Genomic DNA, 24,392 nt, shown 5'->3' with positions numbered 1-24,392 from the left:
ATATTTCAGCTTGAGCTTTTTGGTTCCTACAAGCAGTCAGGACTTTCAGCAGCAAAAACAGTAGCAGGGAAAATTACACTAACAAAGCATGGGGAAGAAAAGGGAAAACAGTTTCTTGGGAAGAAACAAGCAGCACAACAGAGCAAGAGAACGTTCCTCTGCTCAAAACGGCCTTCTCCTGCACTCTTCCTTGTCAAATAGTGTTACAGCAAACACAAACTACCACCCTCTGCCTGGCTTCCCCACAGCTGTCACATCACAGCTCGTGCAAGGCACCAGCTTCACCACTCTGCAGCTCCTGCTGATTGATAGGAATTATAGTTCCTGGACCTCTTTCATTTCTCTGCTGAGGTCTCACACAGCCAGCAGGGAAGCCAGACAAAAGCTGTGTGTGCCTGGAAGCAGCAGCCCTTCCATGGCAGTGCAGAGATGGATGTTCCCCTTCTGCTAAAGGAGGGCAGCCTGGGTACCTCGCCTCAATTGCTTTCAGTGAGTCATCGAGTGTGTATCTGACTCTCAGAGCACTGCTCATTGTTCCTAAGGCCAGCAAATATATGAAATACTGAATCACACTTGGGTTATAATTAAAAAGCTCATATATTCAGCTTTATTTTGAATGTTACTAACAGTAACTGCAACAAATCTTAACCTGAACTCAGTTAAAAACTTTTAAATAAAAAATTTAAACCCGAGGTTTTTGTTACTCATAATTGATGGACAGAATAAACCAACTTCCAGTTACTGCTTAAGGTGCTACAGGAAGGGACTCAGATATTCTGTTGGTGGCCACAAAATAAAATAAAAATATTAATAATAAAAGTAATAATAATAAAGTATTATTTTTAAGAAGCATTTCCATATTTACAGACCTATTTTAGTTTATATTTACCCCAGACTCCATTTGGAACAGAATCTGCACCCCTAAATCTCCCAGGTTGCCCTAAACTCTCTGAACAGATACACAATGGTACAAACACAGATTGTTCAAATGAAAGCTTTATTCAGTATTTTCATATAAATTCCACTTCAAGAGCTTGCAATATTTTGTAATTGCAACTGAGAAGAGAAACCAGCTGTTTAACTTTGCAGACTTACTTATAAACTAAAACAAACGCTTTTCAATCACCCCAAGCAAGCCATTAAAATCCACTGTCTCCAGTCCATGGTCTGTAAAACACTGTCTGCTGGTTTTTAACAGGCTATTTATGGTTTTACAGGTAAAATCAAATCTGCTTTTGAATCCTGGGAATTCCCCAAATTCTCCAGGAATCGCTGAAATCTGGCTCTCTGGAAATCCTCTTGGGCAAATTTAGCCTTTTGTGAGATCATAACGTGCAACACTTTTTGCTTTGTACGGAAACTTTAATTCAAGTTCTATCCTGAAACATTTCACAAAGCTAAACCTGCTAATCACACAAATAGTTAACACAAATTCTAAGTTAAATAATTTAGCAGGTAGAAGGTAGGAGCACTTAAGAGGTAGATAGAAGAGAGACTGAAGAGGTCTGGCTGACAAAACAGAACCCAAGGGTTGCCACAGCTGATAGAAGGAGGTACAAAGACAGCTTTTGTACCAACAAGCAAAAGGATCTAAGGACTGCAAACCCTGTGCAAGGAATGGAATCTGTCATGGGAAAAGGAATTATCAAGGAAATCAAAAGAGCACATGTAAAGTCTTGAAACAGCTTGTGTGGTGTTGGAAAGCAGACAGGGCTCTTCAGGGCACAGTGCAAACAGGCAGCAGAATCACTCCTGGGAGCCGGGACCTGGACACACGGTGGCTACAGGAGAACACGAAGCTTTCTGGAAATCTCAGCAGAGCAGGGGAGAAGTGAAGGAGGACAACAGAAACACGGCACAGCGGTGATAGAGATTTGCATATCTGGGAATACTGGAGGAAGACAATTCAAGGAAGACAGCAATAATAAGGAAAGTACTAAAAAAGCGGAGACACAACTCAAAAAACAAATCAAAGAAACCAAGCAGCATGAAATTGTTTTTTACTCCCTTTCTGAGATGCCAAAATTTGCACTGAAATAAAATTTCTTTCAGGGAAGAAAAAAGAAAAAGGGGAAATACTTACACATGCACAAGTTAGTGAATTTAACTCAGATCCATGTCATGATCTCCCCAGCCCTCCCACTTCTAAAACTGAATATTGGAACTGGAGGATGCTGCAGGCACAAATTTTATCTATAAGGGTCAAATTTTATCTATGAGGGTCACTTTCCTATTAGGAAAGTGTGGATTTCAATCTACAAATCCCCAGGTGAAGGATTAAAATGCATTTTAGCCTAAATATGAACAAGGATTATTCTATAACATGGGTAAAATTGAGCCGTCTCTGCACAGCTCCTGGCATAGCAAATGCTCAACAAAACAATTTTTCTTTTTTCTGTATATGCAATATATTTCTTTCTAAAAGCATCCCCAACTTCAGGCAGGCCCTGCTGTAAAAACACACACAAGTCTTATGCTGTGAAGCTGCCTTTCTAAGCAGAGAAGGTGGATGAAAACATGAGGCAAGGAAAGAAAAATACAGAGCAGTGAATTGACTGGCTCAAAACCACACAGAAGAAATCATCATCATCAGAAATTGCCAACGACTGCCCCCTGCTCTCTGGCTCTCCTCATATTGCTCATAATGCTTATGACATCATATAAAACCAATGGTGTAGTCAAAGAGCTGGCAATAAAAACAGGCAAGCAGATAAAAACACTGTCTGATAGAAAATAGATCAGCCAGAAAAGACAACTCTTGGCTGAAACAGTAAAAGGAACGTTCCTTTGTCAAAAGCCAGCACAGCCCAAAGAAGGGTTAGCAGATGAGGAGTGTAACAGTGGCAATACCTAGAGGGCTCCTATAGCAAATTCCAAAAGCAGAAGAGTATGCAGGAAGCTAGGACAGAAGGGAGGGAAATCTGTGCAAAACAGATGTCCTGGAAAAGCAATGTCTGCCTTAAATCTCACACAAGACAATGTTTTTGTGTAGAGCAGAAAATATTTGGTTTAGATACACAGTAAGGAAATTGAATGACAGCATGGTGCAAAATTAAACAATGGTTTAGGATATATCAAAACTCAACTGGCCCTTTTTATAACTTACACTTAAGAACAAAGAATTAACTGGTCTCTGACTTTGAGAGGTAGCGGAGAGCAAAGTGCTGTATTTCTTTGTGAAATGCAGGCTTTAAAAGTCATATCAGCTAAACCCACATGTATGGTATTTAAACTAACTTTACTAGAAGTAAGCAAAGAAAACTTTTAATCTTTTTTCCTAACGTTCTGGTTTGTCTACTTAATACAATACAAAGACCTTTGCTCATATTACAACTAACAGCAGCTCCACAAAGAAACAAGTTTTGAGCACTCATTTGTGGATGTCTTTAAACATCTGCTCAAGAGATTTAGTTACAGGTATCTTAAATTGCTGCTGCCTGTGACTAAAGCATTTTAAAGGAAAGATGCTAATATTTGGGGAACCTCACTAAAAGAGGAAAGCTATCCTCCTCAGAGGACATTAAAAGTGGAACCTACAAGAAAATTCTATAGTATTCGATAAAACTGTACTAATAAACAAAAACAACTTTTCAGAAATCATAATGAAATGCATATACTTTGGGCTTGGAGTAACAGAAGGAGGATGAGTGCAGCAGTACAAAAAAATGTCTAAGAAAATAAAGAATTGTGCTTGAAAGGAAAGCATGACCAGCTGGTAACTCAGCAGCTGGCAAAAGCAAAGGAGGAGAAAGAATAGTGGTGAGTCACTGGTAAGGGTGCCCATGGCAGACAGTGTGTGAGGTCATGTGAAAAGCAAATGAGTTTTAGGGAAGTATCAAGAGTTATTTCCAATATGCTAAGAAGTACTGGTGATATCATGCATGGCCTTAATCAAGGTGAACAAGCCCAGGGAAATCCATCTAGTCAAAATCCACTAGTCCATCTAGTGTCCAGGCAGACACAGGCTGGAATGGGTGAAGAGAAGCACTGGTGGGACACTGAAGATCCTGTCACACAGGGATGCTGTTTATGATTTCAAAGAGAGAAGATGTGATGGATTCAAGATGAAGGAAAGCTACTTAGCAGGACTTGTGTAAATTGGAAGAGTGAACTGGCCACAAACACAAGAAAACTTCAAGTTAGAGCAGGCTCCCAGAGTAATGCGCAAGTAAGAACAAACCCTAAAAAACCCTAACAAACCCTCTTCTGGGAGTACATGTCATACATTCCTGCATCTCAGAATTTGAAGCATCCTGCATGTGTCCTGCATCTCTAAATAATAATCCAGGGACAGATATTACAGTAAACTTTCAAATTTATCAGAACAAACATCAGCCAAAATACACCAACCCTGAGGAAGCCAAGAAAACACATGGGACTAAATATAATAATTAATTCTCCTCTAAGAATAGAAAAAAGAACTTCAACTTCCACTGTAATACAGAATAAACGAGATTCCCTATCCTTCACTCCTTTCTCAATTGATCCAACAGATTAATAGTTGTTTTCTCAAAGAAATTCAAGCTCAGCAGTTACCAAGAGTTGCTGGACTCTTGACAACTGCCTTAGCTGCATTCCTTTTTTTTTTTTTTTTTGACTGAGATTCTCCTGAACAAAACACAGTGAGCTTTAAGATTAGAGACATAGTTTTTAACAGATTCATTATTTGGACCTTTCTGGTTCACTGTTTGATGGCTAGAGAAGCAATGAGTGCAGCTATATTCTGACACAGACAATGAATCCTGGTGATGCTAAATGCAGACCAATCCCACCAAGTGGGACAATCCTTAAGAAAACGTCCAAGTCATCTTGGATTCTACAGCCATCAGCTCTGCTGATCTTTTGGTTTCCTCCCCTATGGTAACGAGAATGATGAAGCTTCAACACACTTAGGCCCTCTCAGCTTACCAAACACTGCAACCATAAAACACACACTTCTTACCAACAGAAAAAACACAACCACCTCAAAAATGGTCCTGTATGCCGTAGCAGGGCCAAGTCTCTAAAGTATTTTTTCATTAAAATATCAGGCAAGTGGTTTTTTGCTAGGAAATAGACAATAAGAAAGCAAGACTAAAAAAGAAAACTTGGTAAGTAAGAGGAAGGAAAAATTCAAGTAGACAACAAAGCAGGAGACAGAAAGATATCACAGAAATGTCTACTCCAACAGGGGTGGCTCTGGTGCTGTGACTACAAGTTAGGATTGATCAGAGTTAAATCTTCTGCAGAGGTTTAATACATTTACCATGCACAGACACAAATAATTTTTCAGAACATCATTTGGAATGGGTGGCACTGATGTGACTAACTCTTCTAAAAACAGCTTCTAAATGATCAGTTTGAAATGCTGGCAGTCTCACCACCCACTCTTTTGCAAGCGATCAGACAAAGGTTAGTAAGCACAATATTTTACTTGTTAGTGGAGAAACTACGCCACATAAACAATCTTGGGGGATGATTTTACTCTCTAGTATATTCTGTTGATCCAGTTCCTCTATGAAAATAAAAGGTCTGCTTCATTTTTGTCAGATTAAGGATTACTGCATTCTCACATACTTAGAAAAGGAGTAAAAAACCCTTATGAAATGTATTTAAAACAGCATACACAGAGCAAATAGAACTTGGATGGCATGGTTACAATAAAGAATACATGTATTTACAATATTGCATAAGTAATTTCACACAAACTTCCATTCCAAAACCAATCACATCAAAATAAAATAAAAAAATATTAAACTCACATATGTTTTATTACCTATAAATCCTTAACTTCTATCCAACTTTCTTTATAAAAGCCTGTTGAAAATATTATACTTTTGATTCACTCTAGCTTAAACAGAATCTAAAATGATTTGTTAAGTATTACTGATCACTTAGTCTTTGTCTTAAGTTTCTAGATTTTCCATTTTCAAATTTCCTCTTCTTAAACATGGGCACCCCTTCTGTCAGGTCTCCAAGGGAGGTGACTGTCTTCTCTTTAAATATGACTGTTTCCTCTTCTGGATCCTCTAGCACTGGGGGTGCTACATTGTCACTCTCTGTACTTGGAAGCTCCAGGTCCACTTTTTCACTGGGAGAAGAAAGGAAAATGTAAAAGGGTTAATCTACATGCAGAAAGCAACATGGTGTACTGCAGTCAGCAACAGCTATTTTTATTTGACAAAACAGCTTTGAGCTAGATGCAGTCTTGTAGTTATCAACATGACAGGCATCAAGAAAAAACACCCATGTTCTTTGTTTCTTCTGCGTGGGCTGCCATAAAAAGTAACAAACGAATACCTCATTCTGTACAGAACTTATAGCATGGCCCAAGCACTCATTGTGCCGACAGTCCTGCAAGAGATAACAGGGCTGTATGTCTGTAAATTTAAGGCTATTGAAAGATGGGAGACAGTGAGTAGTAGCAGCAGTTCACTGCCAGAACACCATTGAGTTGTTTGCTCAAGTGTCCATTCTGAAGGTACTGCACGGCAGAAGAGAGACCCAGCCAACCAAATCAGACAGCAATCCTAAGATGGGAGAGGTGGCTTTGGAGGGCAGGATCACAGCCAAGAATGATCCAAACAAATCAAAGACAACAACTAAAAATGACCTTGTTGTACATTCAGTTTTAAGGGGTCAGCAGCAAAACACGGTGTTCCACCAGGATAACCTGTGGCACAAACATATGACGAAGAAGAATAACCAAAGGGCTGGCAGAAGGTTACCTAAATCACAGGTATTGCACCAGTACAACACTGGTGCAGAGATACTGGCCAATCCACACTAGAATACTTCTGCTACTACTGAGTGTTCGCCTGATGTCAGCTCATGTACTACACCCAGTCTGGGGTTCCATGCTTCGAGGAAGACATGGATCTGGTTCAAGCACCCAAATAGGAACCACAAGAATGATGGCAAGTCAAGAAAATGTGATTGTTGTAGTATCCCAAAAGTGTCAACTTTCTGGAAGTGGTTGACACTGTTCCTAGACTGAATTTAAAGTAAATAATGAACAACTGCATTCGTCTCATTGACATGTATGATCATCTCAAGCCTGTCTGTTGAAGTACAGACTGATCTACCAGGTTCAGTGGCTGAAAGCACTTTTTACTACACAGTGCTTTCCAATAACCCAAAAGAATTTTTCAGCTCAGGAGTCAAGGAGCAGTTTAGCTGGTGCAATTCAGGAGGTGTTACGTGAACATTATCATCTCCAAGAAGTGCATCAGTGCTTAATTTAGTATGAGCACTGTCGGAGATCTACCTGCTCAATAATGTTGAAGAATGGAGAAAGCATAAGGAGAAAGACTTTTCACTCTCCAAAACCTATTTTTGCCAGACTCCTTGAGGAACCCACAAGAAGAAGCTGACAATAAAAGAGCATACTTCACAAGGAAGAAACAAAAGATCCACCACAGGCATTATGCAGACAAACAAAACAACCCTTCTGATCAGATGCACTTCATGAAAACATCTGCAGTTCATTGGTCTGACATGGGGGGGAGAGAGAGAGAGAGAGAGAGAGAGAGAGATCATAGGAACTCCTGGGGCAGCTCAGTTTGTTGAAGGAGATGATGTAAGGAACATAAGCTCAGAGTAACAACATTTAAATATTTGATACTCAGCCCCTGAAAAAACAGTGCATGACTATGATTCTTAAATCACTTCAATTTACTTTGTAATCATGGTGAACTTGTACACAAAACCCAAAACACCACCTCTGTCTGCAATGGAGAACTATTACTTAAAATAATCATTGTGAAAAGAATTGTATTTGGGCAATATTTCCAATCACAGTTGTGCTAATTCTGCCAGAATTCAGAGGAAAAAGCTTCAGTTCTTGCAAACAACACTATGAAAGTAAGGATGGTATAAAGATACTCACCCTTCTTCTTCTTCTTGGTCTTCCCCTACTTCTTTAAGTGCTTTCCATTTTCCATAAGGGTTGGTCACGTTAGATCCATCACTAGAGGTTTCTTGGGAAGCTGATGTACTCTCCTCTTTATCCGTGGTTTCTTCTGACTTAACTTCTCGCCATTTCCCATAAGGGCTTAACTTTTTAGCTTTGGGAGATTTTTTCCCTTCCTCTGATTCCTCACCATTATCTCCTTTCCTCTAAAGAGGAAAAAACCCATCTTAAGCAAAAAAGCCTAAATAAAAACATAATGTAGCTTTATTTTACATCTTTTATTTGCTACTATTATTATCTATTATTCATGCTTTTCAACCAAGAGTAACTTGAAGCAATAAATTCATATTGCAATATGTAGTTTGTAGATTTACAAACTTTTCTTCTTGAGCTTTATAGATGAAAAATATATCTTTAATGTCACAAGAAATTAAAGCAGGAAAATCCCATCTACCAAGGCTGAAGTTAGCAAACTTACAAACTCACTGGAAAACAAAGCTTAGCATATCTTAAAATAAAGATGAAAAATTTCAAATACAACTTCCTATACATGAAGATGCACACACTTATTGCTAATACCTGGTAGCAGTTTGTAATGATGCACAGTGATACAAAAGTATGTGTTTTACAATTAATACTTGTCTACAAATACATTTTGTATTTAAATTGCCTGTGTCTGTTCTGAATTACCAGCTTCAGGGAAACCATCTAACTCAACCAGAGACATTATCACATGTTTTATCTCAAGTTTAAATGTATTTATTTATTTATATATGTTTTAAGTATGTTATTGATACAGATTTTGTACTATGTGCTATGTTTTTTCTCAATTTAATAAGGAAAATACAACCATGTCATTTTCAGTCCAAAGTATGCCCTGAAGGCCTACTGGCAGTCACATTTACCAATGAAAGATTGAAGTCATCCTCACACTGAAATCCAAACCATTTTGTGGATTATTTCAGAGAGATGACAGTGACCTTTCTCATAGAACATCACATGTCTTGTAGAATTCAAGGTACTTCTGGTGTGTTGAAGAAAAGATCATGCTTTCTATTCTGGAACAGTGCCACTAATGAGCCAAATAATTGAATAAAGATTCATTTAATTAAGAAGTGCAAAATTTTACTTTCAGTCACACATTTCAATCTCATTTCAGTAAGTACAGCCTACCACAAATCATAAAAGATTCAGTTATAATTTTCTAGTATAAGTTCATGTATGCAAAATAAATCTGAGGAAAACTTACCTTGAAGTTTGTTTCTGAACTCTCTTCTTCATTCTCACTGTCTTCTGAGTCTGATTCAGATGCTGTTTCTGCAGGCTTGTCAGTCTGACCCTTCTCATTTGAAGATGAAACAAAACCATCTGGTTTCTCCCATGTGGATACTGTCCAAGACATTTGAACAACCACATTATTTATGCTTCTTGTTTTGATCTGTTATTGCTTTGACAACATAACCTTTCAGAAGCAGTGCTGCCTTATGCAAAAATACAGCAAATAATTTAGCAAAAAGCTTTTGCCTTTGTTTGGTACATTTGTTTTAATAACTATAATCAGAAAGATAACATTTCTTCCCAGCAGAGACACAGTCAGGACAGCTGAGTTCACTGTTGATAAAACTTGTTTTAATTAGCTCCTTCAAAAAACATCACACACGGTGAACTGTGACCCACAAGACTGTGGTCCCTCTCATCCTTACACAGGAGAGAAAAATAAATTAACTGCCCCGTAGATGTGCCTATTTGATTTGAGCTGTTCATTGATTACAAGGACAGGATAAAGTAAAGAAGGATAACTGCAAGCTTCAGGTCTCCAGGCAGCTAAACCCTTTTCTAGTGCTACTTTTGTTAGTAAGGTTAGGTCTCTAATTAAAAGAGCTCTCAAGCAAACAAGGAAATACAAACATCAATCTGTAAAGACATGGAAGTACATACACGATATGCACATACACATATATCCTCATTTTCAATTTAAAAGTAGTATTGCAGGATATACACTGAAAAGAAATACTCAAATAAAAGTTGACTCAATGGTCTTAAGACTGGTTTTAATAAGAATATGGCAAAAGTACCCCAACTTTCAGTCTATAATTTTATATAAGCTTTCAGATGTAAAAAAACCCTACTTTTTTTCCTAATTGCAAACAACACAACATGTACGTGCCTAGATATATCTTGAAGAAATAAAGATGTAAGAAACTGGCAATGAATGGATTTGCATGAACAGCACAGTCTCTTAAGGGTACTGCTGTCACCTGGCTTCAGATCAGTAACTGAGCAAGTCCACTTTCCCAGGTGCCACATAAAGACTGCAGTAGGTGCAGCCTCCCAGACTGGTAGCACCAAGCCTGGAGCCATCAGTCCCCTAAGTTATGTGACTGACAAGAGACACTTATAAGTATTTATACCAGTTAAAAATTTGTCTTGTCGTTAGAGGATGGGATTACTGTTAACAGAACAGAGAAGTAATTTTCAAGCACTCCTAAGACACACACTTACAGCTATATAAAAGTGAGGGATCAATTTGAAATCTCAAAAGCCAAAATTCTGCCAAATCTGATGACTAGAAACATATTCTTCAGAAGTGTCATATATCCATGAAGTACTTAAAAGAACAGCAAACATAGGCAAAAATGTATCTGAACTTGAAAGGCAATGTTTAAAAATAACCAACATCTCCTTTCCCTTTCAAAGAAATTGCAAATTGCAAATCTTTTGGGCAGGGGAGTGGCCCAATGATTAGTTTTATTGGTTGGTTTTTTTTGGTTGTTTTTTTTTTCCCCTATTCTTGGCACCATTAGCAATGCCACTTCATACCCAACTGCAGAAGGAAAACTCATAGCCAGCAAAAAAATCACTTGCTCTCCAGAGAGGCATCATTGACCTTAAAATGATTCAAATAGATTTAGAAAACAGATGCTATTCTGAGGGAGTTACCACAAAGTTCCCCATGTAGGGAGAAAAAAGTGGAAAAGATGTAGGAGGTAAGATTCTGTACTTTCTTATCAATGCTACATCAGCAAGAGGAAAAGTTTGGAGGGGATTCTTAGTCAGTTCTACATGCCCATCAACACAAAATCCTGCCTTCTTCTAGTTTCCAAATTGTAATTTCAATATATATGTAGTAAAGACGAATGCCTAATTTAGAATTACGAGTTGAAAGTCCAAAAAAACCTCTGAAGCAAAAACATATGCACACTGACAATGCAGCCAGAAAGCCAGTGCTGACTTAAGCAACTATTTTATTTCAACTAAGACAGCAGCTTAAAAAATACAGAACTTAGTAAAAAATTCAGCTATTTGCAAAACAAAAAAAGAGGTTTTTCTGAAAACCTGCTCTCCCGACGCAGTGCTTAAGAAGAAAGTACTTACCTCCAGTTTGTGTGTTATAGTAGTAGGTATGACCATCTTCAGTGACACCTTCCACCCACTCTGCTCCCTAGGAAAAAGATACAGGAGCTCATGAAAAAGAGTTTTCAGGATCAGCCAATGCATCATTTATGAGTCTATTCAACCCTTGAGTACTTTTTGTCTGTGACCACCTTACTGGTTTAAAGCTTGAATCCCTAATGTTGTTAGAAAGTATTCCCTCTGACTCCAATGAGATGGAATTCCATAACTTAAAATACTGCAAATGCACCTACAGAATTATTTCTCAAACAGTGGATAATTAGTATGAGGCTGCATAATAACTGTTACCATACTGTTTAAATTTTTATATGGGCCATTATTTTACATGTTTGGGTTTTCTCAGAGTATTCACCCCTGAGGCTGTAATTTCCTATTTATGTCATTCTCTTTAGTGGAGACTGCTGAAAAAATTCTCTGGACTTAGGTCTTTGTAAGGGCTACAGAAAACTAGTACCAATAAATTGTATCACAAATTAAATATACACAAACAAATAAAAATTTATCCCAAAACAGAAAATTACAACAAATAATTATAGAATCAAACTTTGCATGCAAACAATTTTACCTCTTTACTAAAGCATCAATTTCAACAATGCACTTTTTTTCCCTACTGGTTAATAAATAAACATGAAATGTGACCGAAATTGCTGGTGTATCTTTGTGGGTATGTAATTTTTTTTTCAGAATCAGTTACAGCTATATAATCAGTCATTACACATGTCCTAACATCTTCCTTAAGAAAACAGTTTTCATCCCTTCTTATGCACACAACTACCTCCCTGCTCCTTAAGTACCAATACTGCCAGCTCTGTGTTGGGAAACTTCACCATGTATTATTTTGGTATTAATAAATGCATATATGTATACAGAGCTACACCAACAGGTTTTTGTGTACCTATACATTTGCTTAATACTCTCGTTAAAACTTTGCAGGTTTTTTGATAAAAGCACAATACAGTCAGAAGCTAAAGTTCTTGCTCCCACTCTGTAAACACAAAATATTGTACAGATAGTTCATGCTTCAGAATCATGCTTTCTCAAGGTTTTGCCCTCAGAAGTTTCAGTGCGCTGGTTTTGACAAAAGAAGCAAAAGGAAAGTTTATTTTAATGATAAAGAGGCCAAAACCATATAACCCATCTCTTTTTTAATTAATTAATCCAGAGCATTTGTAGACCTGTTGGTTGGAGGTTTTCAGCCAATACTGACACTAGGCACACTGAGTGTGACCTAAATGCTGAGAAGCACACTGTCAGTCTCACTGGTTATAGGCAGCCTTCAACATGCCCCTTCAAGTCCTTCCCACCTCTTACCAAGTCTGAGCAAAACCTAACATGCTGTAAAGCCAGGAGGGCTCCTGGCACAATGTACTGCAAGTATGCCCTTTAATTTCTGGGCAGTGAGTCCTAGTCCTTGCTAGAGATCTGGAATGTTCCCAATATCCTTAGCTCAGACTAAATAAGGGAGCAATCAAATGCTTGTTTTTAGCGATAGCGAAAATAACTCAAGACAGGACGAAGTCACTGAGCAGGGTGAGGGAGGAATGGCAAAATACAGAAATACAGCTGTGTGGTGTTAGAGATACTGGGGGCTGAAGGTGTGTGCTTCTGATATGGCTAGGATGAGCTAACTTCAAATTGATGCCAAGAAGGGAGTGCCTTCTCACCCCCAATCTGCTCTGCCCACATTGGCATTTTTTCTGATTATTCAGAATGCTGATAGCAAGGAAATAAGTCTCCAAAGCACTAACCTAAACTCTGATGCCTTCACTGCCTGAACTAGGTCACTGTCAGGGTAAATATGTACCAAGGACCATACAAGATTAGTTTCAGGACCACATCTTTCAGTGGAAGGCTACAGTAAGACTGACTTTACATATTGCAATGCTATGCACTGACTGGAAAGATAAAGTTGAAGTGCTGATTAACGGGTTGTGCAAAACCACAGGACAAGGGAATCAGAAAGCCAGAGTAGCATGCAATGTAATGATACAGAGCAACAGAATATCAAACACTCTGAAAACACCAGGTTCTTTTGAACTCTAGTGTAAAATCCAACTTTGGCAAACCCAACAAAATTGACATCAAATTAAAGTGTATATATGACACCAATCTTGAAAACTGGGAAACATAACATCACAGGAGTGTTGGAAAAACCCTATTTTTAATGCTGCACAGCGTAAAAATCCTGGAGTGGTAAGTATCATGGGAAAACCCATTAATCATAATAAGAATTTTTGCTGCCTTTGGACTATTCTACAAGTTTTTCTGTGCCTCAAATAAGGAAAATTAAGTAATGTACTAAATTACTAATTTTGCTGAATAATTGCTTGCATATAGGTTCCATGATCATAAGAACCCCAGTAAAACACAATTTATTATGTAACTGTATCATAAAACAAACACAAAAAAATGGGCATTCTTTTTTTTTCAACTACCACAATGCAGTCTCAATGTTGCCTTAGATAAAGGAAGCTTAACTACTCCAACTGTGTAATGTTTAGTTTTTATAATTACATTTCATTCAAAAAAGGTTTAACAGAATTTATTCAGAATTTCCCAAAAGCTTTCCATTTTGTGGGTTGAAGCATAAAATAAGTATATTCTGCAGGAACCCAACCATCACTAATTACTTCTCTTCCCTTGACAGAGAAATTAGCCAAATAGAATTTCTATAGAAAAGCTGCAGTTTATCATAAAAGATTTTACATATTCAAATTACATTTTCCTAACTTTAAAGGGCAAAAAATTCATCTTCCTCAATCAGACGACTTGCAAATTGCTTAGATTATTTAAGTGTTTACAAGGACAAAAAACTATTAATAATTTGATTACCGTTTGTGAGTTTTGAGAGTTGCCTTGGAATCCTTTTGGTTTCTCCCACTGTGATTCTTAAAAAACAAAAGCATATTTCACCCATTTCACATCATTCAATTTCATTTATATTTAATAATCTTTACTAAAAACAGATCTAAAGGCTTTGACACTGCTGAGTGCACACATATAAACAAATTATATAAATATATATACACCATGCTGGAATATGAATAATCCTTGACCTAACTATGGTAGGAACAATAAACCAAAGTATCATAATTACAGCTGGCTTTACTGGAGCTAACAACCCTTCAGACTCTACTACTATGCCTGATACAGAGATATGGGATTTTTAGTTTAAAAAAAAATTATGAAATTATGAAAGACTACAGTAAATACTAATGTTAATCCTTAAATTTATAAGAAACATTTTGTAATATTCTCATTAATCATAAAAGAAGGTTGCTTTTATATTCTAAAGTAAGAATATAAAGCAACATGAAGTATTTTATATTTACTTTTATATTCTAAAGTAAGAATATAAAACAACACGAAGCTCCTCAAGAGAAGTCAGTTAGATAAATCCTGTAAATGTGGAAAGACACAATGACTTTATTTCACATCCCTGATCACAAAGCTTCTTCAGGAAGAACACTGCTATCTTTGTGTACTTAACCCCTGGCAAGCTAAACATTTCCAGAAACTGGAATTACTGCATACTTCCATTATTAATCAACAGTAAAACCAGTCAGAAATTCTGGATACCCAAGTCTCAAATGCTGTATACCAAAACTCCATCTACATGTTCACATTTTAATTAACAGCATACTACTGAAAGAGCAGAGAAGTAAAAAAAAAATGCAGATAGTCTTTTCTCACTTATATTTGGTAATTGTATCTGCACTTGCTCCTCAGTAGCTTTTACCTCCAGTTTTTGTGTTGTAGTAGTATGTATAGCCTTCGGGAGATAATCCTTGCACCCACTCCTTCGTTTCAATTTTTGAGGCATCCTGAGGTGTCTTTTTTTTCTTTTCTTTCTTTTCCTTCTTCTCTTTCTTTTCTTTCTTTGCTTTAGTTTCCACTGTGTTACTCTGTGTTTTACTCTGTGTTGAACTGGAACCTACATCATCTTGGAGAAAAAAATATCCTTGAAAAAAGAGTACTATTCTGAACTTAAATATTAGTCACTCTTGCACAACAGGAAATAGGAAACTTAGTTCTTATGAGTATTTTCACTAATGAGTGAAAATCATTAATGAGTGAAAATCACTCCTAGCAGGTGCACTTAAAAGACTATATTAAAAGAATCATGCTTTTTACCACTACTATAGCATCAGAACAATGTCCAAATTTAAAATGATGAGTTAGAAAGAGAAAAATCATAAGGACCAATGAGTTCTAACTGAACAACAAAAGAGAAAATAAAAGAGTTATGAAAAAGACAGCTGCTATATGGGCCTGAAACTACAAATTTGTTTTTAAAGGATAATATGTCTTCAATGTCCAGAACAATGGTACTTGTTGAGCTGCAAGCTGACTAGGAGATTCTCATCTCCACTGTTTCACACCAGTGGGAGCCCAGCCTCTCCTACTCATGAGAACTTTTGCCTCCAACTGGCAAAAGTGAAACATAAAATTAATCAAAGGAAGCTGCACTGCTGATTCAAAGCACCAACTACAGTCTAACTTTCTGTTAACACATTGTTTAATTTTTCCACTCCAAATTTGATTGTTCCATGGATCAGGGGATACCATAGCTATAAATACTCTGTACTGCAACTTCTACTGCTGGCAATTTGCAGACCCCATTTTTTTAAAATGAGCAACAGTCCTGGAGGCCTTCTCTCTCGCTCCTAAGCCTAATTTAACACAAAACTTTCCTATTCAATATTCTTTCAATTCTGTCTTTAATCTTCTGGCAGCTATATGAACTACCTGGCTTAATTCCAAGCCTTTTCATATCCTCTTGATATGCTTTCATTGCAGCCTCCTCCATTGCTGCAAATTCTTTTGACATGTTTTCTTCTTCTTTTGCCTTTTCCAAGCTTTTCTTCTTAATCTAAAACAAAACAAAAAAACCCCAAGAGAATAAATTAAACCAATCTGATAATGAAAAAGAGCAAAAATAAGCATTTGTGCAATTAAGATATTTGAGTTACCTCACTAATTCTCTTTGCCACATTTTCTTTATGATTCTTTCCTCTTTCATGAAAATCAATGCTCTTCAAAGTAAGAAAAAAATCGAGAAAAGTAATATGTATTATACAATTCTAAAACAGTTATTTTTAGTTACTTAAAATTTAGTTGGACTAATTTTAGTTGAACAAGCCTAAATGTAACCTGTTCTGAGAAGACTTACAGCAAACACTACAGCTCTAAAATGGCTATAGGAATAAAGGAACACTGAGAAACATTCAACAGAGAAATTATAAAATGTCATAGTACTAGATTCTATGAGTAATCTCATAGATACTATGAGATTACTATAAGTAATCTCATAGTATTAGAATAAGATTCATTTTTTTTTCAAATAATACTGCTCAACACACACGTTAGAGACAAATAACAGGAAATCTGGGTTCCCTCTTCATGCTGTCCTTCAGGATTCTATCATCAGGAATTTTTTTGCCCCTATTCTCATGCGAACTTTTAAAAACCACATGGGTTATTTAGAGTTCCAAGTATTAGCTACTGCCCTTAATTACATTATGCTGCACTTCAGAAATATCTCATGAATTTAAACTAATCTGCAGGTTCAAAAATCTGAAAAAGAGAGAGAGAAGGAGGAAAAGGCAAAGAGGGTGAGTTGGGTAACTAAGGATAACAGAACAGTCTGCAAGCCAAAAAGCTGCCAGAAAGACTGACACCAGTAGGAGCTGGAAGGAGTTCAGAAGCTCAGGTACAACAGTGGTAGTCCTCATGTGGTTCTCACATAAAAATATCTGTGCTCATTTGTGTGTTCAGATGTTAGATGCCTAAGCCTGACCTTTGCACAAACTGATGTGCAGAGGATGCACATCCCAGGATGACTCATCTTGTTTAGAGACAGACTTTATAAATTGCTCAAATCCCTCCCTTGACATGTATTTCTCTTCACTTACTCCAAGAAGATACCTGCAGTTCATGTGAGCTAATTAGGTATCTTACTGTAAGCCAGAGGAAGCTTAGCTCTAGGAATACCCCTGGCATCCAGTCAGGAATGCAAAATCTACTGCTAAGGAAGACACCAATGTGTCTAGTAGTCTGCAAAAGGCATCTGCAAGTCTAAAACACCTTTGTGTAACCCAGTAATGCTTCTGTGGGCTGTGTGAAATGAAAGAAACCTGCTTTAAGAGCTCAGAGCACTGGCTGTACTGTGCCTACCACATACAAACAGTACAGATGCCAGGTTTTGCTTTCTACTTGCACATGAAAGCGAAGGACAGGCACAGACAGTTTCAAGACAGACCAAATGTTAAGTTACAGAACTCTAAGAATAAGCAGGGTCAGATATTTAGTTCCTATCTGTACTGCCAAGGAGAGCAGCAGACACCATCTTGTATGTGGGTATCTGGTTCTGATGCAATATATTTTAAGCACTACATGTACTACAAAGGCATTATTATGGAACAAATTGCATGCATCAAGAGACTAGTATCAAAAAGTGATGTTTAAAGCCTGTAATTCAAATTCCTAACATTTCAAATAATGGACATAGTATGGTAGACCATCATACAGGTCTGTTGTCTGCTATCCAGCACTTGCAGTAATCGCAGAATTTTTTAGGCTGAGATTTCCAGTAATCGGCCCTGGGGAAAGAAAAAAAAAGATGTATAATCTGAAACAATAACCAAAGCCACAGGTTTTCATATATATTTATATATATCAGAAACTAAATTTAGTCTTCATTGGGTGATTAAATACTAAGAGTTTGGTCGTTTTTTTTAAAACCAAGTCTACCAAGGGTAGCTGTATTAACAACTGTGTCTCATAAAGCACAGTTCAGTATTGGGATTTTGACCATCTGACCTCCAAAAACTGCAGAATTTTTACAACTGAGGCGGTGCTGTAAGAACCAGAAATACGAGACAAAGCAAGCCAGAGATAAACAAGCAGCTCTAGGTACCCCATTTAAACATGGAACGGTCAGAAAAGTGCAACTTGCACTGTTTTTCATAAAAATGCTGGATACTGTACACAGTGAACTCAGCAACACAAAGGTGCAGTTCTGGACAACGCTGAGCTACTGTGGGGAGTGAATCCCAGACCAGATTCTGACCTGTGGGGTCACAGACACAGCAGTAAATTGTTTGGATGTTTCAGTGTAAAAAAGCAGGAATTTCTGACCCATGTAATTAGATAAGCGAGGAAACTTGGGGAAAACTCTTCAGAACTGAAAAGTTAGTATATCAAAGTATTTAACAAAAAACCAACAACCTCCAATGGCTGTTTGTTCATCAAAAACTGCTTTCTAATGCCAGATGAGACTTATGTATAAGCAAGTCTATTTCTCATTGGCTTGCAGCAACAGACACAATGCTTTGGTTCACCAGAACACATTTGAACAACAGACTTCTATATTTTTAAGTTAAAATGACAAAGAATGAGGGACAAAATAAAAAAATATTCACAATTACACTGATAACATCAGAAAATTTGAATCTTGGCCTTTTGTCTGAAGACCACTGTACAAAATTCAAGGACAATACTTCCTGATATTCAATAAAACCAAAACTTATTCCATGCACAACAATAGCATCCTCAATCCTTATGATACGTGTGAGCAGTTCTTTAATTACAGAAACAGACCTGACCAACTCAACTCCTACAATTGAAGCAGGTATTAAAATATATTTTCCCCACCAGTGTTTCACACAAAAATGCAATTGCCAAGAGGCTATGATTATTTGAAAGTCTAAGTAAGTCTAAGTACAAAGGATGTACTCTGCAAAAATATATCAACCTATAAGCAACAGCATGGTTAGCAATGCACAGCTTTTCAAGCAATTTCCTGGAAATCTAGAAAGAAGCAGTTGGGCTTTCGCTGATTTAAACAGAAATCCGCTCATCCCTAAATGGTGTACTTTAGAACTGTGTGATTACTTAATCACACATTTAATTAAAAGGGGTTTTTTGAGACTTATACCCAAACATACTGGGGCAAAGCCCAAGAAATCTAATGCTCTGGCTGGTAAACCAGCTGAGTGGGAAGGAAAAATTCAAAGCTAAGAAATACCTCAAGATCCCTTTTCCTGCTTGAGCTATAAATTGTCTCTAAACCCTTTGACATCATCTACAATAAATTTCCAGCTAAATGCAGGGTTAAACCTCCTACAGCAATGGACCAATTTTGACAGAAAACACAAACTAAAAAAAGCCTCACTGCATGTTTTGGATGTGCAAGAACCTCTGCCTTCTTCCAAGTTTAACCTATGACAGGAGGCTCTTTCTCTTCAACAGAATCAAATGTAAGTGCTAAAATAAAGACTGCACAGCTGCACCCACCACAAGTCAAGACCTGAGAATTTGACAAGCTGTATTTTCACAGCTCCATTTTACACCGGTTTCTATCCTAAATGCTGCTGGCCACCACATCTGTTGCAAACCACTGCAGCAATACATAGAGTAATCACTCTGGAGAACCTGAGGGCACACCTGTGACTTCAGTACAAATCCACATCTTGATCAAAGTCTTTTAGTTTCATCTCCTATTGGTTTTCATAAAAACCTCTCTCTACTGTTACATATAAAATAAATGTAAATGGTAGTGTGCACAGCTATCCTAAGAACCTTAAATCCTGCACTTCATGATTAATGAAATTAATTGTGTAACTTATGATCTCAATTCTGTGGCTTATGAGCATAAATCTTATATACCAAATAATTCTCTTAAAATTTTTCTACTTGAGTTCACACCACTGGAAAAACAAGAGCAAGCTCAGCTGAAATGTCCATCAAATAACACCTCCCACTGTAACAACAGCAGAACCTGCAAAGTTCCAGCGGTGCTGCAATGAGGGCAAACCAAAGAGGAATATTTGGAAAGGAGCAGCAACTGAAGTGAAACCCCACTTTATCGAGGTGCTACAAGTTCTTCATGGACTCCAGTCACTATTCAGATCCATGACAATTTTTAAGTCTGTGATTGTTTCATCAATCTGACAAATACAGGCTTGAGAGTAAAGTAGTACAAAGGTTTTTTATTCTTGAATAATTGTGTACAAATAATGGGAAACAGCTATTTTATAAAGTCATTGCAGTGAAAATAGTACAGCTTTTAAGACTCCTTGTCTTCTGACAGAGGTTAAGGTTGATTCTTGTTTTCATGTCTACAGCTGGGCCAGCCTCCTAAGGACTAGAAAGTTGGCCAGCTGGCCAGCATCAGTACAACTCCCTTTCTTCCTTTTAGTAAAACAAGGAGACAGTCTAGAGTACATCACGTCTGCATTGTCCAGGTTTGCAGGGTTCAGGTTTAGCACTGCACACATTTTGGCAGGTGTGGCTCCCAAAAGGGAGCTTGGTGACACAGACCCAGAGAGAGGTGACAGTTTTATTGTGAAGCTCTAACTTGGCAGAAGGGTTCTGGTTCTCTTTGGAGCCCGACTTTCCCAAGCTGGCTGAGCAAGTTGATTTGGTAGCCTGCTGCCAGGGAACAGGGCAGCACCAATACAGATGGGTACTGGGAAACCTCTGGGCAAACTGCTGTAGACCCAACCAGACTTGGAAATCCCATACTAACTCACAACCCATTTCTGTCTCCCCAACAACAGTGATCTTCTTTCAACTTTTACTGGTCATACCACTCAGAAGAAGAACGTACATTTTAGGGGGCTAAAGGAAAAGGAAGGAAAAGGAGGAAATGAACATCAAGCTGGTTTTTGGAACTCATGAGATGACAAACTCTTGGCCGCAAACAGCAGACTGGATCAATGTTAAAAATATTTTCAGATTTCTGAAACTAATTTAAAACATCAGAGTTAACAAGAAGACAAGAAAGAACAAGTAGCAACTCTGCATTTACAATGCCTGTTATTTGCCATTCCAAAAGATATTAAAATGATGAAACTCAGAGAGAAAGCACTGAAACTCAGGTACTTATACTCTGCACAATGCATTTCTTGAGCCAGGAGAATCACACAGCCCATGCTGCAGTGACCAGGTTACACATCCCAGTGCAGTGTTTGGGAGTATGCAAAAAGGGCAGGTTCAGAAGTTACCTGCAGAGTAACTCACGTATTAGAGTCCAGGGCCCTGAACTCTCAACCTGCAGGATGCTTCTCCTCACAAGTTACTGTACCAGTAATGTTTCAACAGGTGGTGCAAACAGCTTTCCTTACACAGGGAAGCTTATAAACCCTCATAAAGTAGCTATCTTGGGCTGAGACAGCTTGGCCAAACTTTATGTGGAGATTGGGCCAGAGGATTTTGTTCCTACCATGTACTGAAATCAAGAGGGAAAGAGAAACAACTGGTTTAGGTGGTTCTGAACACAATGAAAAAGAATTTTATTGTACAAACAAAATCTGAAAGTATTTGCTTTGAATAGCTCTGTTCTAAAACATCTGACTTGAAATCTGGCAGGGATGCAGGGGGTTTGTATCAGGGGTAAAAAATGTGATCTGTCCAAATCAGAAGCTCTCAGGGGTAAAAAACAGAATACATGGGGCTCAGCAGACTTTGGTTTGAGTATCTAAAACCTCCAAACACTTTACAAGAATGTAACAGCTCACAGCTTTCTGCAAGTTTGAGCACTAAAGGGCTGCTATGTGCATCGTCACGTGTGAGTAAGATTCAAGTTCTTGAGTACACAAGCAAATTAATTCAGGGTAGATATTGCAGCGGTTCTATAACAGCCAATCAAAAGGACAGAATCTGTTATTATTTCTGAACACTATTTGAAATACTGCATACTTCTGAACAAATGTAACACTTCTGTAACAGAAAGAAGTAGAAAAAAACAAAAGAAAAAAAAAGAATTCCATGTATTTCACAACAGACCCTCCTCCACATGGGAAGCTGTTCCAGAATAGCTAATTCTAATTCAAATATCCCAGTACTGGTGAGATCTAAAATTGCAATACTAAGATTGGCAGAGAAGAAGATCAAAAACGTTTTCTTGAACTGTGAAGTAGGTCCCAGTGCCATGGCCCCTAATGACTCACACTCCCCAATAATTCACAGCAACTCTGTTCACTCATAGTTTACTAAATGTACTCTAAAAACTCTTAGTTAAATACCCTTAACTTTTGGGAGGTTTTAAGGCATTTAAAAATAAGGTAAGGAAAAGACTATCCCTGACTCTGTGTGACTGTCCTGCCTAACCCCAGCTTGCTGGCTTTCCAACAGACCACACAATATATGGTTATATGTGAGCTCCTACAGAGTAGAGCCAGATGAGAGTTTCATCCACATGAGACATGGCAGTTCTCTGAAGGGCTTTGCTCTTCTGGCCCTCAAGTCAAATATATTTTTGCAAGCCCTTAGTAAATTCTAATTCACAACCCACATGTCTGCTTCTTTTTATCATTATATTAGCCCCCTGTGAACTACATACAAATTACAATATCCAATGGAAAACAGAGTCTGCAGGGGCTGCTCAGCCTGACCTGTATTCACATGAATTTGCTTTGCCAGACCTCTTTTCAAAATTGTAACTTACAGAATCATTAAGGTTGGAAAAGATCTTTGAGGTCATTGAGTCCAACTCTTAGCCCAGCACTGCAAAATTCACCACTAAACCATGTCCCTAAGTGACAAATCTATGTGTCTTTTAGCTACCTCCAGGGATGGTGACTCAACCACTTCCAATGCCACAAACGCTTTTAACATATAAGAATGCACAAAGATATCAGGGAAGGCAGCCTTCTGCACGTATGGAGCTGCAATTCTCTCGGTCATCTCCTCTAACTTCAGTTGTCTAAGTAGTGAGGTAGAGTTGTCTCACTTCTCCCTGTCAATAGATGGAAACTGTCATCTCAAAACCAGCACACTTTGCATCTGAAAGAGACACTTGAGAAGCATGTTGGACTCCTTAGGTGTATGTTTCATCCTTATACAGGAAACCTAAAGTGAACTGTCTGAGCCAGCTTTCAAAAGTTAAATATCTGAAGTCAGGGATATCTCCTGAGAGCAGAGGTCTGCTGCTGTAGATGCAGAAGAAGGATATGGGCTATGTCAGGAAGAATGTGATAAGAATTAGAAGAGAGGAAAAAACCAGCAACATAAATTGGGTCAGGAATCTGTTCAGGTATAATTTTAGCAATAACTAAAATTAAGAACCCTGCTGTACCTAGCATCAGTCTGCAAGGCAGGCTCACACAGCTCACTATCAAGTACTGCCCCATTGACAGACCTCTAGAGAAATTTTTGATCACATCAAGATTCTTTTTTTTTCAGCAGGGAAGTTAGGATATTTTGAAAAATAACAGAAACAAGCAGATAGAAACACTTTTCTATATGCCCCTGTCACCTAAAAAAGACAGCAGCTTGGATTTTTACACATCCCTGTCCCCAGAATAATACCTGTTAATACCTGTGGTCAGGTATTAACATAAATTTCCTAATTAAAGGCTTCAAGCAGGTAATGCTGCCCAGGTAAAACCAAGTCATAGACAATTTTCTTCCTCACGCTTCGCCCAGAACCAAAGGCGGCAAAAGAAGCCGCCAGGTGGGGGGACCTGGGACAGGGAGCGAGGGAGGCCAGGGGGGACGGAGAGAGGGGGAGAGGGAGGGAGAGAGAGAGCGGGGATGAGAAAGGGTATAGAGAGAGGGTGCACGGCGAGGAGCCATGGGCCCCATCCCTCGCAGCCCTCCCGCCCCGCTCTGAGGGACGCCGAGTGCCCCATCCCTGGCTCTGAGGGACGCCGAGTGCCCCACCGGCGGCAGGCGAAGCTACCCGGCCTGTGCTGGGGCGATAAGAGCAAGACAGCGCAGCCGAAACAAACAAACTGAAGAGAGCGGCAGGCCGGACGGGAACAGAGGGACCGGAGCGACAGTGAAACACCTCACTCAGCGGGCCGGGGGTCGCCGGCCACAGCCGGGGCACGGCCGCAGCCCCCCTGGCCCCGAGGTCCCCACGGCCTACGGAGCTCCGGCCCGGCCCCCGCACCACACGCCACCAGCCCTGCCCGAGCCCGGCTCGCAGGGCGGGGGGCTGCGCCCGCTCCCTCCTGGCCCCCGGCACTCACATCGCCGCTCCCCCGGCACCTCGCCGCGCCGCTGCCCTGCGCTCCCCTCCGCTCGCCGCGCCGCTGGGCTGCGATGGGGCGGTGCCGGCAGAGGGAGGGAGCGCAGC

The 24,392-nt window shown here is 38.8% G+C and overlaps 1 protein-coding gene across 1 annotated transcript; it reads right to left on the bottom strand.

Annotated features, from left to right (window-relative positions):
- Positions 1 to 978: 978 nt before the first annotated feature.
- Positions 979 to 24,392, bottom strand: WBP4 (WW domain binding protein 4). The gene is made up of 10 exons (XM_054628554.2): positions 24,286 to 24,392; positions 17,835 to 17,907; positions 16,279 to 16,341; positions 16,055 to 16,178; positions 15,045 to 15,248; positions 14,138 to 14,193; positions 11,267 to 11,333; positions 9,141 to 9,280; positions 7,868 to 8,097; positions 979 to 6,070 (listed from the first exon to the last, which is right to left on the bottom strand). Coding segments are annotated over exons 1-10 (1,167 nt in total). The 5' UTR covers positions 24,288 to 24,392; the 3' UTR covers positions 979 to 5,862.

Source organism: Agelaius phoeniceus, chromosome 2 (assembly GCF_051311805.1).
Source record: "Agelaius phoeniceus isolate bAgePho1 chromosome 2, bAgePho1.hap1, whole genome shotgun sequence".
Taxonomy (NCBI): Eukaryota; Metazoa; Chordata; class Aves; order Passeriformes; family Icteridae; genus Agelaius; species Agelaius phoeniceus.
This window is presented reverse-complemented; position numbering and strand designations above follow the sequence as displayed.

Coding starts and splice junctions, on each gene's coding strand:
- WBP4 (XM_054628554.2), bottom strand. Junction 14,194..15,044: donor CTACAACACAAAAACTGGAG/GTAAAAGCTACT, acceptor TTGTTTTTTAAG/AATCACAGTGGGAGAAACCA. Junction 9,281..11,266: donor CTATAACACACAAACTGGAG/GTAAGTACTTTC, acceptor TGTCTTGGACAG/TATCCACATGGGAGAAACCA.